Source organism: Protopterus annectens, chromosome 8.part0 (assembly GCF_019279795.1).
Source record: "Protopterus annectens isolate FY-2018-M chromosome 8.part0, PAN1.0, whole genome shotgun sequence".
Classification (NCBI taxonomy): domain Eukaryota; kingdom Metazoa; phylum Chordata; order Ceratodontiformes; family Protopteridae; genus Protopterus; species Protopterus annectens.
Window position 1 is genome coordinate 1259907355 of NC_056741.1, and position 15411 is coordinate 1259922765.

Genomic DNA, 15411 nt, shown 5'->3' on the forward strand with positions numbered 1-15411 from the left:
CTGATTTGCTCTATTCCTGGTATCCCCACATTATCTAGATTTGTTTTATTGCTTTTTCACACATTTTTCAGCTTTTCTCCTACATTCTGTAACAAGGTACAACTACACTATAACAACTATGGAGGAAATAATCAAATTAAGACAGGGATCTGGGAGCCAATAGGTCCCCAGATGCTTTGGTGTTTTAAATGCTCTGTTGTGCATTTTATACCTTTGTTTTTTCTACCTTTTGATTGCATGATGGCCTGAACAAAACTCATAACTAAGGAAAAATTTCTTTCTTAATTTTTTCTTTCAAGGAAGAAGTAACTTATATCCATGACTTGATATTCAAAGCTGACAAAATAGTTTCCAGTAAATAGAAAAGACAAATGCTTATGTGGATAAGCAAACTTTAACTGGGATTACTGCCCACCTATCTACCCTACTCCCTAAAAAAGGTAGTCACCTTCTCTACACCCACCCTCTGTGTTAGATTGAGATGAAAGTGATAGAACAAATAATATACAGTAATATGTTTTAAATTGCTGCTGTTATACAGATATATACATCATGCTTCCTTACCCATACCCCCAAAAGATAGCCACCTGCATGCACATTTGATGTTTGTTTGAGAGGAAAGTGAAAACAATTATAATCACAGTAATTTATAATGTATTCTAACTTGTTGCACCTAGATGGTACACTGCCCCTAGACAGGCTATAGTGACCTGTTATGCACGTCCCTGAAGTTTGTGAGGAAATTTAAACAAATAATGATTTCACTGTCCCCAGACCACAGACAAACTGACAACCTTCTGTGCAGATCTTTGAGCAGGCCTAGTTTCATACTAGGTGGGTTCCAGAGGACAGGCCACTACTAAGCCTGTGTCAAAATCTACCAAACAAAGCCAACCGTGGGTAAATACAGCATTACCACACCCAGAAGTGGGTTATTGCTATTATACCATGACATTATTTAAGAAAAGAAACTATTACTTTTCTTAAATAATGGCATAGTATAATGCCTGTTTACTGCCCTTCCGCAGATGTCTGGCATCCGCGGCAGTTCTGATGTAGAGCTGTGGGCAAAAGCAACGGAGAAAGCAAGATCTCCGTTGCTTTTTACTGTTTAGCTATGTTAAATGGGTTTAACATGGCGAGACAGCTTTAAAATAAGCAGCCGAGATGTCCGTTGCTTATTTTATAACTGTCTCGCTATGTTAAACCCATTTAACATAGCGAACAGTAAAAGCAACGGAGATCTTGCTTTCTCCGTTGCTTTTTAAAACCTGTCTCGCTATGTTAAATGGGTTTAGCATAGCGAGACAGCTTTAAAATAAGCAACGGAGATCTCCGTTGCTTATTTTAAAGCTGTCTCGCTATGTTAAACCCATTTAACATAGCGAGACAGTGTTTAAAGAAGTTATACTAATGGAAAAAGTCCGGGCGACCGGACCTTTTTCCATTAGTATAACTCGATTTACAATGTGCACGCTGGCCAATCAGCGTGCACGTTTTGGGGGGGTCATGGTATAATGGTGCTTGGTACATTTTCTGAAGAAAGCATTATATTTTGATGAACTATGCTGCTGTAGTTTGGTTAGTTTGGATCTCACTACACAGAAAGGGGAGACCAATATTACCCTCACTGAGTCCCGGCTTCTTCTTCATCAGAAAGACCAGAATAGAACCAATAAAACGTACAAGTAGAACAGATGATCAACAGCAAACAGCAGCACATTTTTGTAACTTTTGTTTAATGTTTGCTTGTTTGTATTTCCTGTTCTGCAAAGTGCTGTGTAATAAAGTACTATAATAAAAGATGAGTTGTGTTATTCAGTAAAGTGCCCTTTCAATAAATTGTGTTCAATGAAATGGAATTTGATACATAGATTAATAAAAAAAAGAGTCCTGAATTATATTAAGAAGTGTGGAATGCAAATATAAATTTTGCATGAGACACCTATGGATAGAAATGTGAATGAGAATTTGACAAATAAAGGATTTCAGGTTGGACATTCATCAGGATATTAGGGACAAAGGAAAGGGGGAGTAATAATACTGATTGCTAGGGGGGCTCCAACAGTGAAACAAAGGAAAACAGACAACAACTGTAGGTTTGTGTTGGTACTGGTTATTGACAGGCGAGGAAGGGTATATTGGTATGTATTTATATTCCAACCTAAACTGTAATTACAGAGCTTAAGAGAATTCTGGGCGAAATAGTAAATCAGAATATTACTTATTGCTGGGGACCTTGATTTGCAATAGTAAAGATGCATTTCTGGACCTAGAATGGAATATATATCAAAAGAGGGTAGATTTCTAAAGAAAAATATGAGAATATTTGTATGCAAGATGTGAATTTACATCTATATTACATAATGGAACTTTTAAAAGTTCGAACGACATATGGTCGACACCAAATGAACGAACTTTTAAAAGTTTGAAAATGTAATATAAAAAAATAAACCAAAGGTAAAAACCTACCTAAACGGTTTAAGCAGGGGGGGCAAGCACCCCTGCACCTCCCATGTGGGGAGCTGCACCCCCACACCCCCTCTCTTTAAATATACCAACTCCGAGATTGCACTACAGTGCAGAAAAGGGAAATCTTCCCATTCCGCACTGTATAGAGATCTCCGCTGAAACATTCAAAATTTTAAAAGTTCGATCATATGATGTCGACCATATGATGTTCGAAGTTTTAAGAGTTCGACAACGTGATATAGAACCATGGATTCAGTAGTAAGGACTCTGAATGGATTTACATATTTATCCCCCAAAGTAAAATAACTGAGCTATACTGGATATAAATTATACTTCAAGGGAGCATGTGTATTTTATTAAAAAAAATCGAGACACATCCAATAAGTATTTCAGATAATACACCAATAAAAATTAATACAAAATTGCAGGGTAATGTAAAAGAAAAGAGAAACTGGTACTGTTCTACTTTTCTGTTAGAGAGGAATTCAAGGAATGTGTAGTGGAAAAGATTTTGAATGTTATTAGGGAAAACAGAATTTTCTTCAGAAGATTAGTGAGTGCGATGGAAAGGAAATGGAGTTTTTAGGAAGCTACAAATAAAAGAGAAAGCTATGGGGAAAAATAACATGACTTATATAGATGGGCTGACAAAAGTTAAAACATTGCTGAATAAGGGGACTCACAGAACAAGAGGGACAACTGTAAAGTGTGAACTAATGGAAAAATAAGGGAGTATTTGGATACTATGCATGAGTTCAGAAAGATCACTATTAAGTAAATTTTTTACAACAGCTTCAAAGCACAAAAATGTTTTCCACATAAACTTAGGCAACAAAAATTAAAAAGGGCTGTCGCCAAACTTAGGGAGCCTATAACAAGTCTAAGAAGCATAGATACTATAGACATAATAGAGATATTTCAGACATTTTTTTAAACTTTGTATAATGCAGAGGAGTCGATATGAAGTCCACCTTGGGTCTCCCCAGAAAAGAGATCACTGACCTAATGGCACGATCAGACAACAAAGCATGCATAAATAAATAAATAATAAAATGACATCCCAAATGGAGAATGTAATCATGCTGTATTCATAAATGCAAAGTTAAATTAAATGACTGGGGGGTCATATATGAGGTAAACAAGCACTGCAAATTAAAAAGCACTGAACAAGACTATTAACAGAAACAGACATAAGCACCATTTGCTACTACAGCACACAGAACGAAAGAAAAAAATACTGCAGCCAATGGCATAAAAACACAGGTAATACACTTGAAAAGAAATGGCATACTTCCTTAGATAGGTACAGAACTGCTAAATGGGACAACAATTGGCAAACAATAGTGTGACATTGTGAACATCCAACCCCATGGTAACATGTTAAGTCTTCATGTAGGATTGAAATACTTTCCACTACATAATAGACATTTCAAGGTTCACGGAGTGTCACAGGAGAATGTGGAACGCTTACTTCTAACAAGTGCTGATAACATCCATAGCCTCAGTGAAACAGTTTTTGATCATGGAGATTTCATTCCATATGGTACTTTGTACCTACAGTCATGAATGAACCAGTTATGGACATGCTGGCAAATGTTATATGGTAGACTGGTACCCTTAGTATGTACATATGTAGACAGAAAGACTGAACACACATATACACTGTTATGATGTACACTGTATGAGCCTGCGGACTACCTGATAATAATCTTACACTCATCTTGCATAGTGATACATTTGGAAAAGGGAGTTATCCATGCTGTGCTAACAGGGTTCTAATAAGCAGAACACTAAAGATGCTTTATGTCTCCTCCTGTAACAGCTTGTATGGATATGTATAAAATCTGACAAACTTTCAACAGAATCTTTAAATGCATAACAGTAAAACTACACATGCCCTCAAGCATTTTGTAAGGTTTGCATTATTTCTACGTGATGCAGACATCTCCACTACTACTCAGTTATTTCCTTACTACAAACTGCCAGTTTGCAAACAATTAGGGAAGAAAATATAAGAAATTAATAAAAAAATGTATCTGCAATACTACAAGTAATACTACATGAAAACACCCTTCCATATATATTCAGCAACTTAGTCACACACACACTCAACTTGGTATAGCATGAGCACAAAACCAAGAGAGGCACAGTAGCCAAACAAATCATATTAGGCAGAACATGCTTATTCAGTCATAACATGCTTAAACTCCTGCAACCTAAACGAAACTAAACAAATAGTGCAGGATTTATTATTTACTATGGATTTCCTCCTTCCTCATTACAGAGATCCTATAAAACAAGAGAATTAGGCCAATTAACGATCACTGCTGACTGGGACACATGCATGCGCACTTTATGCAGAGCTGCAGGTTCATATGCTACACGTTTACATGTTCACTGCACCTTGGCCATCATGATATCATGATACATTCTTCTTCATTGTAAGACATCTGAGTATGTACCAGGAAGGCACTACATGCACATTCCAGTTTCACACAAGACAATCACCTTATTGTGCAGCAACTTTCCCAAATAAATTTGCAGTTTCCTTAAGTTTGTGGTGTTAACTTTACACAGTTTTTATGCAAACACTGCTTTTCTCTTACAACACACTGGACAAACAGGCTCAGAAGAATGAGAGTCAATGAATATGTCATACTCGTGTCAACTGACTACAATCTTATATAATTCATGTGAAATGCTGACAAGTAACTACCAATTTCATTCAAGTTTACAGCTGTATCTAGTTAGCACTGTGTTTGAAAAGTTTATAAAAAAGGGGCTGCCTCCCACCACTATCCCTGTGGTTACACATAATATGCACAGAGTGTATCGAGTCCAAACCACCAAAACGTACAGCAATCCCTCGCCCTAGGCATAATCACATGTATGTCTAGCACAGCACAGTACAGCAGCTTCAGATAGTTATAATAATAGTTTTTGGGGAAACTGCCAAAATTCTGGTATGTTTCAGCATCACTCTAGAATGTCTTTCAGACTCAGAATGAAGCAAATGTAAATACTTACAGTAACTGAAGTACAAACAAAACAACACCTGTCATTTTTTTTCAATAAGGTGCTACCTTTGGGCGACTGCTACTAAAATATTAATAAAAAAAGCATTTTCTACAACTTTTACTAAAGACAAAACCTAATAAAATAAACAATCTCCATAAAATATATACAAATATAAAGTATACAATTGTGTGACAGTTCAAAGACTCTAGAATTCCAGAATTTTGAGATGTTTAGATGTCTTGACAAAATGTTTCTTGGAAAAAGGCTCTCTTTACAAAGCTATGAAAAGTAGATACAGAGTCAAACAGTATTACAGGATAAGGCAGTAAATTACGTTGATTAGGAACAATATGAAAGAAAACCAAGTAGCATGCCACCTTCACATACATCCTTGGAATCTTTATCACTCCCAAACTAATGGACTGCAGAGAGCTCACCAGAGTGTAAGGTTTACTAAATCAGTTATATACTTTGAGACTAAACAGTATGCAGCTCTATTGATATCTTTAATAAACAAATAGCCAGTGCAGAGCCTGCAGTGCAAGTGTTGTATAGTCTTTACATGACCATCTAGTCATGAAGCTGCAAATCATTTCACGAAATACAAAAATATGTCTTCACTCAGCATTGACTACAGCAAATTACAGTACTCAGGGTGTATAATGATTAAGGTGTGCAGCAAAATCAGTCAATCATCTGCACCAAGTGGAGTCAAATTGTAAATACAGGAAAGGTAATTAGCTAAAAACAAAACAGTTTAACCATACTTGCAGCCTTATCTGGTATGAAAAGGTTATAATCAGATGCAACTTACACTTACAACCTTGTTCATTGCCCACTAACTCCACCCAGGCTAATATCCAGAAAAGACTGTTGGATATTAAAGATGGATATTAAATTATAGCTGATGATATCAGGGCCCTTCAAAACCCTCTGAGCTTTTGGATTTGTGCACAAATCTCTATGGTGTCTGCTAACAACATTTATTTATTTATTTTATTTTTACATTTGTTGACCGAGCTAGTCTAACTGGATATATGTCCATTTTCAGAAGAGGCCTGGGAAGAAAAGCTCCAGGGGAAAAACATACAATTAATAGAGAATAACATAATAACATTTTTATACAGCAATATTTATACAAACAATTAATAGAGAATAGTATAAAAGCAGTTTAATACAGCAATAATTATATGATTAAGGCAGTTTTATACTGCAACAAATTTAGCCTTAGCAGGTAAGCTAAAGAAATTGTAAAAGAATATAAAAAATAGTAGTATGTAAATACTGGAAGCAAGTCTTAGAAGGGTGTACTAGTAACACTTATTTCTATGTGAGGGAAAAGGATATAGAAGTAATCTAAGAAGGTTGTAATAGGAGAAAGGTAAAAGATTAGAGTCAAGAGAATGTTAGTCAGGGTTAGAACATGGGCATAACCAGTGATCATTGAAATATAGCTTTAGATTTATTTTAAAAAGTGGGAGAGAGGACAGAGATGTAACATAATATTTATTTTAAATAGTAAAGGTGATAAAATTGACTGCTAGGGAACTTTATGTGTAATAACGTGAGTGGTGAGGAAAGGAAGACAGAGAAAATGACCTAGTGTCTACCCTTCATAGGGTGGGAAAACCAGTTGAGAATCATTCATCCCGATCTCTAACATTGTTCCTGAATCTGACTGGTAAATATGCTACGAGCAATGATGTCAAAATCCACACATCAAGGAGGCTCAAGGTTGAGAATATATTCATGTCTCTTGTAAGGGAATCATTCAGTCTCTGACAAGAGCATGTATAGTAGTTAAGTGGCTGTAATATATAATTATTCCCCTCATAGAGTTGCAATTTATGCTGCCCTCGAGAATGAAGCTTGAGAGGTAACCATGAGTCAGAACTCAAAGGTAGGCAAATAATGCTGGTTATTTAATTTTTCTATATACTATTCTTTATAGTGTACTCTGTAGAAACTGAGATGATTAATTAAAAAGAAACCCTACCCTGCAAGAAGTGACTTTTGACCTAGATAGACAAATCTTCTCTAAACCATGCTTAACAGCTTCCAAATATGACCACAGACTTCCAGGCTGTGGCAGCCATCATTGTGATAAGTCAGTTTCCCCAATATCAGGCATGCCAATATCCGTGGTGGAGGATTCTGACACTGTAGCATGTGTGAAATCAAACAAACACATCCAAGTGTGTAAGGGCTATCTCATTACAAAACCAAATCTCAGTGAGGATACAGTTGTACAACAGACTAGCATGTAAAATGCATACTCTACATACCTTGTGCAGACTGATGTTGTAGATGAAGTCCCAATGTATCTGTAAGAGCAAAAATGACTATATTCGGTATGGATATAGTTTTGACTCAGGCAGGCTGCACTGTTAGGTGATACCGACATGGGGCATCACTCACAGGCACCCAAGGTGCTTGGTAAATTTCTATACCAATGTAAAGTCCTTTACTGCGTATGACAAAGCTGTCATGCTTGATAAACAGAAATGCCAGGAACTCCTCCATTCCAGTCAGTGGATTCCCACTTGTAGTCCTTTATTCCTTTGTTAGGAAGGTTCCCTTGTTGCAGGCATGATACATCACATTGGTGGTCCTACATCATATCTGTAGTCTTGTACAATTATAGCCACCGACAGCACACTGACCTATAAAACGAGGTCCTGCAAGACATGCTGGTGGAAGACCTGGTCTCTCTTATCTGTAAGGAGCATATGCTGACCATGTTCTTGAAGGCCTTGCAGCAGTATGCCATTCTCTGCCTGGGAGAACTTCTCCATCCCCTTCCTGTTCTTCTCAAGTACCCAATTCTGAAAAATGTGAGGATAAAGACATATTAAGCTGTTGGCCTGTTATAGCCCTCACACCCACATCTCAGTGCTTCACAAGAAAGTCTATAGTTACCATGTTATATCTGACTCACAAACAGGCACATGTCAACAGTACAGGTGCCTACTGTGTTGTGGTAATCAGCAGGTGACATTATGACAGGATCTCTCACATACACACACACACACACACACACACACACACACACACACACACACACACACACCAAAAAGTAGCAGACTTCTGTGAAACAATCCATTACCATCTGAAATGGGCAGCAGCAACATAACATGTTCTGTATTCTATTGGCCCATAACATTACATACACAGCCTCCGCAACTGTGGATGGGCAAAACTGCTGTCCTCTACCCTGTCTGTTCCTGTAGGTGTTGCAGTATTACAGGCCCAAGCAATGTACCATTATGCCTTTTTGTGTTACCCACCCATCCTGTGATACAAATTGTTAACAAAAACACAGGTATGCAAGCACCATGACCATAACCCACTGGTGTAAGAGTCCCTGACCTTTGTATGTGTGTGCACAACAACATTAGTTTGAATCTGAATGCAAACCATCTGTGAGCATGTCAGTGACACCCCTTATGATGGCCAACAGACTGAGTGGTGCATTTACACGTCAGTATGACTACCCCCAACTCTGGCCTAAACCAAGCATTGCAGATATATTACAACACATTCCATATAAACAGCATAGGTTTTATAAAAATCCCCACTAAAAACAATCCCAGAGACAAAGAAGGAAAAGGTGATTTCCCCAAACCTCCACTGATCGGTACTAGGGATGTATAATTGGACATGATGTCCCGTCACCACTGTGTACCATAGGCGATCACTGGTAAAGGAAATCCATGGTCATTTCAAATCACATTCTTTGGAGGCAAATATTAAAATGCTCCCCTGATCAAACACAGCCTTGTATACTGTTTGAACAAATATTTACCCTGCAAACATCTACCAAGCAACCCCCATCCCAACATCCTTGATGCACACAGAGTAAATTTAGTTGTCACCTACACCCACAGAACACAAAGTACAACAAAAGGAAGTCAACAATATGATACCTGCAGTCACTGGCCTATTCACAGGGCCAATGAGACCTGCTTCTACAAAACATATCTTATTCTACAATTAAAGTACAGTGTCAGCACCCTTCACATAGCCCAAACCAGCAACAAAGTCAGCATACCACTGTAACTTTCATCAGCAACTACTACAGCCTTATTAGGATAATTTATTCCTTGTTTAAAGTTTGCCTGTTTAACTCTCAAAGAAAAACTTGCACCTATATTCTTATTACTAACGTAAGATGATATTTTCTGACACTGTAATTTCTTTATGGCAGTAAAATCCAACTATTTTTCAAGCTGCTGTGCATAACACTCACATTACTTTCTCTGAAATTATTAGTGTTCCATCTTCCACTACACTGTTCATAATCATTCCTGGCATGAGTCGTATTAACATTAGAAAGATCCACATCTGCTCATAACTGAATGATCTGTTCAATGCATTTATATTATGAATTGTCTTAATCATACAAATCTTCTTACAAAGCATGCAAGCCAACATTTTGGCTGTTTGACTGCATTTTTGAAAATCCATATGGATCATAAGCTTATACTTTTTGTATTTGTATTAAAAATTAACAAAATTAGAGACTGGAGCTTCAGCTTTGTGTCTTGAATAAGTTAACAAAATGCAAGCATATTTACAAACATTACAAGATAGTTTCAATAGTAGAAACACAATTCCAATATAGTACTACACTCTAAATCAGAATCAAGCTGCTTTTAAGTTATACTTTTATCTTGAATTAATGCCTTAGCTTTTATAACCAAAATGTGATTTAATTCCTAGATATGCGCAGACTATATATTTTATCGTACCCATGAATACATTTCATCATTTCATTATCCACCAGATTCAACAAAATGTTTACACCCTCAGCTTTGAGAAATTATTCAGATCCTTGTATGCACTTGATTATAAGACTTGCATTATTTTTTCTTGCGTCTGTAATCACGTATTTTATATTCAGCCTTGTTTTTAATGGCACATTTGCTTCTGGGTACCATGTTTGATTGTTGTGCAGTGTCATTTCTGTTTTGTATAATGATGTTAAGCATTTGGCTTGATATTTCTTATTAGTTACACTCTGTATTTTACATACTTCCAGCTCTTCATGCAGAATTTTCAGATGAATATTCAAGATTTTCTTCCACCCATATAGCATGTTCACAAATGTCTCTGACTTGATCATTTATAATACCACAGAAAATTCTCTGTCCTATCAGTGAGTCACACAATTCACCAAACTTACCATCAGTCACTCTGTTTTTGAAATCAGTTACATTAGGAGCTGTAATTTTTGAGCCCCTTGGGTTCTTGTGAAAAAAAAAATCTTTATAATATGGAACTTGTTTTGGCTCACAATATGTTTGAAATGTATCTTTAACCACTACTAACTAGTCTTTTTTCTCTTGCATGAGATTAAAACTGTCAAATACTTGTATTGCTTCCTCACCTGTAGCATGTATGCATAGCTGGCCTTATGCATAGGCCAACTAGGCGGCCGCTTAGGGTGCTGCTCTAGCAGGGGCACTTTTCCAGTATTTATTTGATGTAGGTAGACCAGGATGGGGGCACCAGGTAGTGTGGTGGGGGGCGCCGTGAAGCTGTTTTGCCTAGGGCACCAGTTGACCTAAGGCCGCTCCTACATGTAGGAACACTGTATATTAGACGTTTTCTAGTTTCTATGAAATTCTGTTTGCAGTTTGATGTAGCTCAGACTTTGGAATTTAATGTTTTCAGTTTTTAGACAAGTTACTATGCAGCATTACAGACATTGGCGATTAAAGTATAGACATGATGAGACAAAGTGAACAATTCCTAGCAGATGAAAATTGAAAAAGATAGGTGATTCAGTGTTTTACTACATGAAATATGTAAAAGATGATTATTTTGTGAGATTAAGAAATGAAATGTGAAAATGCCATTTTTTTTCCAGGAGTTATTTTAATTGTATCTATGGCAACATATACAAGAGATGTTTTGCAAACTTGTATTTCAAAATGCAAAAAGAAATTACGTAATGGCTTTTGCCCATTGATTATTATGTAGTTTGGAAACTTCCAGTTTATTACATATCACTTACATGAGTCTCAGAATACAAGCACAGAAAGATTAGTGGGTTCCTGTACTGGATGTTTAAGTATGTTGGAAATGGTTGTGTTGCAGATTCTGTGCCTTCACATTGGGTTTGTAGAGCTCAGAAGAGAAGGGAAGGGAGGGTTATTTTTCATCTGTTCCCTCTTCTCTGAATTTATCTGACATTGGTGTGTGTGTGTGTGTGTGTGTGTGTGTGTGTGTGTGTGTGTGTGTGTGTGTGTGTGTGTGTGTGTGTAGACATCACTGGTGGAAAGCTTGAGGAAGGGTGCATTGGGGCTTCCCCCTCAGAAAAAAAGTAAGTATCCAGATCATAGGCTGCACTAACATAGAATGGCTGTAAGATTACAATTAGATGACATGTATATCCAGTAATACGTTTAAAGAGGCACTAGTAAATATACAACAGGAACAACAAGCGGACTCTTCAAAAAGGCATTCAAACTGGAGCCCCAAATGCAGAGAGGCAATAGAGCTGTGTGCTACACCATGATGTTACCTTATTCTAGTAGTGAAGTACAGACTCCTATAAAATGCATTTTAATCTAATCAGCACGCATTGAAATGCTTTCAGTAAGTAATAAATAAATTAACTATATTTTATTGCTTTTATTCCCTCTCTTTAACAAGCTCTCTCAAAAAAGTACATCTGAGTATAGCTTGCAACATTTTTGTTTAGATGATAGTATTTTCCTTAATGTATTTTATCCTCTTACTAGGACAGATGTGGACCTAAAATTTATTTCATATATCTTAGACTTCCAGGTTTTGTGCTGTTCTTTAGACATCTTATGTGCATTCTTTATCGTGTATGGCAGTGTGTAACTGTCCTCTCTGAAAGTGAATGGATCACATCCAGATTAACTAATAGTGCTTGCTTCTAGCTTATGTAGTTATTGCATGCTAATGAGAGTGTTGACATTGAAATACGCAAAAGTTAAAGTGTACATGAGGATCAGTATTGCCTGACTATGAGCTTTACTGACTAGTTAACAAAATGATAAACCTGTCTGGAAAAAGGAAAAAGAAAAACAAATAGGTATGAAATACTGACTTTTTTCCATAAAATACACTATAAGAAAAAGTAATGGATGGATAATCATTGTTAACTCTTCTTGGTGTTGCCAGGTAACTTAGGTGGCTTTTCAGTTATTACATTCAATAAAATTTAAAATTACTAGGTGACATCTCAGAAGGTTAATTCTGCAGTCATTCATTTCTTACACCAGGGAAAGTGAAGGGGAAGGGGACAAGCATCATGATAAATGAATCAGAGGTTTGCATATATTTTAACTTATGGGACTTTATTTTCATACAGACTAAAAAATAAGGCAAATTATGAATATTAGTTAAAATATGTAAATATATACAATAATTTGGAACTGGTCCGAAATTATGCAAATTAGTTATACGCACACATAAGAATATAACATGGGGATGACAGAGCTTTGTTAAGTTACACAGAATTCACTATTAACCATGTAGCAAATACTAAGAACATGAACAGTATCATCTTATAACTACATGACAGCCCGATTACTAATAAACTATTTACATAATGAACTTTAATGTATTTCACAATCAAAAAAAAAAAAAAAAAAACGGACCAAAAGATCCATGAGGTTATAATTTATAATGATACGAAATAAATAGCTGCACTATGAATGGTGTATCTGCTCCCTCTTGTTGTCTGTTCGCTAAATGAACTGTTCTATGAAACACTTCAGTGGGAAACTTGTTTACCCTTTAGCATTTAACTGCTAAACAAAGTGCACCAGTGCTTCTACATGTGGCCTAGGGCTTCACTTCCTTATATCAATAAGGTATTTACAATACCTTTAATTACTTCATCCATCATATATCACACAAAGAACAAGTCCATTAATTAATCACGCTAACATTCTCTTCTATCAGTTATCAAAATATATTTATTATCTGGACTTTCAACTAAAATCATTTTATATCACTTCATACTAGTATAGACAGGCACCTATAAAGAAAATATCCTACTCCAAGAAAGTTATTGAGAAGAAGAAATTCAGACTGGAGCCCAAAAGAGCACTAGGCAGGAGGCAGTAGTGAGGTACATGTTAAAGAGATACTGCAGCAATTATTGCATCATTCTATATGCATTAGAAACCCCTCATTGTTTGTCGCTTATATAGATTTAAATTTAATGAAGATGCTAGTTGTTGTATCAGTACTTTTAAAACTCCATAAAGCAGTGTAAATAAACACATTTTGCATAAAACTGTTTCTAGCATGTCTGAAACAAAGCTCTTGGGTATTCATTTTCCATGAAATGATGCTTAAATTTTATGTCAGTATCAGTAATTCCTTACACTGTCCATTCACCACATATCTATTTTCTTTCTTTATAATTCTTTTTAAATAGAAATGTGGACTGCTAAGGAAGGGAACAGTGCTTTTGGCGGACAATGTGACCTGTCCTGGGTGTCCTGAATATCTTGAGTACGTCAGGAACAGCCCAAGTTACAAGAGTGAATACTTCCTTGCTCACCTGGAATATACTCAAGCACCAGATGGCCTGGAGAAATCTGTCTTTCTAGGGTGAAATACACCATAGATGAAATTACTATGTAAACTATGAAATGTTTGAAGATTAACAAGGCAAATAAAATTAGCATTTGGGATCAGAGACTATAATACCACAAAAATGTTGTATCTTCTAGTGCAGTGGCGGAATGCAGATAGTGTTTCATTTTCTGCATCACAATTACAACCTAAGATAACTATACAGTTGCCTGTATTTAGTTTAGATGTATGGACTATGTCAAAAGAAAACAGTGAATTTACTGAATGATTGCTAGGAATGAGTAATAGCTGAATGCTGCAGTTATATTGAATATACATAATTTTGCTATAACTGCAACCTTCAGGATGTGATATCCTACTTGTAAAAGTGGGGGGGGGGTATTTGTTTAATATCTGTACATGTGCTGTGATGTCAAGCAATAATAAATTGCCAGGTAGATTACAGATCTGTATTTACCTATTTTACAATCTAGGTTTGTATACACATACACACACACACACAGACACACACAGACACAGACACACACAGACACAGACACACACAGACACAGACACACACACACACAGACACACACACACACACACACACACACACACACACACACACACACACACACACACTCTCTCTCTCTCTCTGCATTCAACTCCACAATCTTTTGGTTGATTCTATATAGAACATCCCTGTAAAGAGTGTTGCAATGTTTTGAAGGAAATCCATCAATCCATCCATCCATCCATAACCCCTTTTCCCATTTTTGCACATGGGGTCAGGGTTTCACTTCAACAATGACAATCATCAAGAGCTAGCCCTGTCATGGCTGTTCTTCTCTACTACACACTCACCGACACACACACACACACACACACACACACACACACACACACACACACACACACACACACACACACCTCTGGTCAATTTAGAGTGCCCAATCCACCCACTACATGACTTTGTAATGTGGGAGGAAACGGGAGCACAAAGAGGATAATATAGTATAATTGCATACCACAGTATCCTTAACAAAAAAATGCTCATATACAATTTAAACAACTGTCATATTATTTTTCTTGGTGGCTGCTGCAAAGCAGACAGTATATAAAAGAATATAATAATTACCTGATGATACCACTATGGATTCAATCACTGTAAATGGAAATGATGGTGCACGTCACAGAAGCAAGCTGTATAACCTCCTTCAAAATGAACTATATTAATATAGTTAATTAAGTATTTAAGGCATAAAAGGAGAAACCATACCAATATGACATCTTTCCTTGTGTCTCATGAAACATAAGGCCACTTAAATTGAGTTTCTTCAGTATTACATTGTTTGT

The 15411-nt window shown here is 36.5% G+C and overlaps 1 protein-coding gene across 4 annotated transcripts in view; it reads left to right on the forward strand.

Annotated features, from left to right (window-relative positions):
• The window catches only part of LOC122809346 (catechol O-methyltransferase A-like), a 321593-nt gene extending 306977 nt beyond the window's left edge, over positions 1-14616 (forward strand). For all 4 annotated transcript variants that reach the window (XM_044080760.1, XM_044080759.1, XM_044080758.1 and 1 more), the window contains one exon: positions 13916-14616. In XM_044080760.1, coding sequence (XP_043936695.1) covers positions 13916-14095 — 180 coding nt within the window. In that variant the 3' untranslated portion in view covers positions 14096-14616. The remainder of the gene's footprint in view (positions 1-13915) is intronic.
• Positions 14617-15411: the final 795 nt, after the last annotated feature.